We start from the raw sequence: 465 nt of genomic DNA on the forward strand, positions 1-465 counted from the left end.
CCTCAAACAGTTGATTGATAAATTCGGATCTCATTGTTGGATTGTCTAATACCGTATATGCTTCACACCCCGTAGCCACGCCACCTTCATGACCTACTGTTTCCACAACTATACCCGATTCCTCCAAAGAGATATTATAATCAATTTCCATAATAGATTGTTCTGCACCTTCTTCTCCCCAATCAATATCGCCTCTTGTGTCCAAATCAACTTTTTCACCAAAATCAATTTCTCCATTCAAATTCAAGTTACCGAAATCAATGATCTGTTAAGAATACTCTGTTAAGAATAATAACAATCTCTACTTTTGTTATAAATATCACAAAAAATCGTAATACATTAGCATCTACACTAGACTGCTTATTACTTTCATCTTCATCCATTTTAATATTCAATGGCGGCTCAATTATTGATGCTGGTATTTCTCCATATGTATATTCAAACATTGTTGTATTTCCCTTTTCT

At 34.0% G+C, this 465-nt stretch overlaps 1 protein-coding gene across 1 annotated transcript in view; it reads right to left on the reverse strand.

Annotated features, from left to right (window-relative positions):
• The window catches only part of LOC108689124 (CDK5RAP3-like protein), a 2,329-nt gene extending 1,870 nt beyond the window's left edge, over window positions 1-459 (reverse strand). Inside the window, exons 1-2 of the mRNA XM_018195761.1 lie at window positions 339-459; window positions 2-265 (exon numbers count right to left, since the gene is read on the reverse strand). Coding sequence (XP_018051250.1) covers window positions 2-265; window positions 339-446 — 372 coding nt within the window. The 5' untranslated portion in view covers window positions 447-459. The remainder of the gene's footprint in view (window position 1; window positions 266-338) is intronic.
• Between the last annotated feature and the right edge of the window lie 6 nt (window positions 460-465).

This window comes from Atta colombica, unplaced genomic scaffold (assembly GCF_001594045.1).
Source record: "Atta colombica isolate Treedump-2 unplaced genomic scaffold, Acol1.0 scaffold26, whole genome shotgun sequence".
Taxonomy (NCBI): domain Eukaryota; kingdom Metazoa; phylum Arthropoda; class Insecta; order Hymenoptera; family Formicidae; genus Atta; species Atta colombica.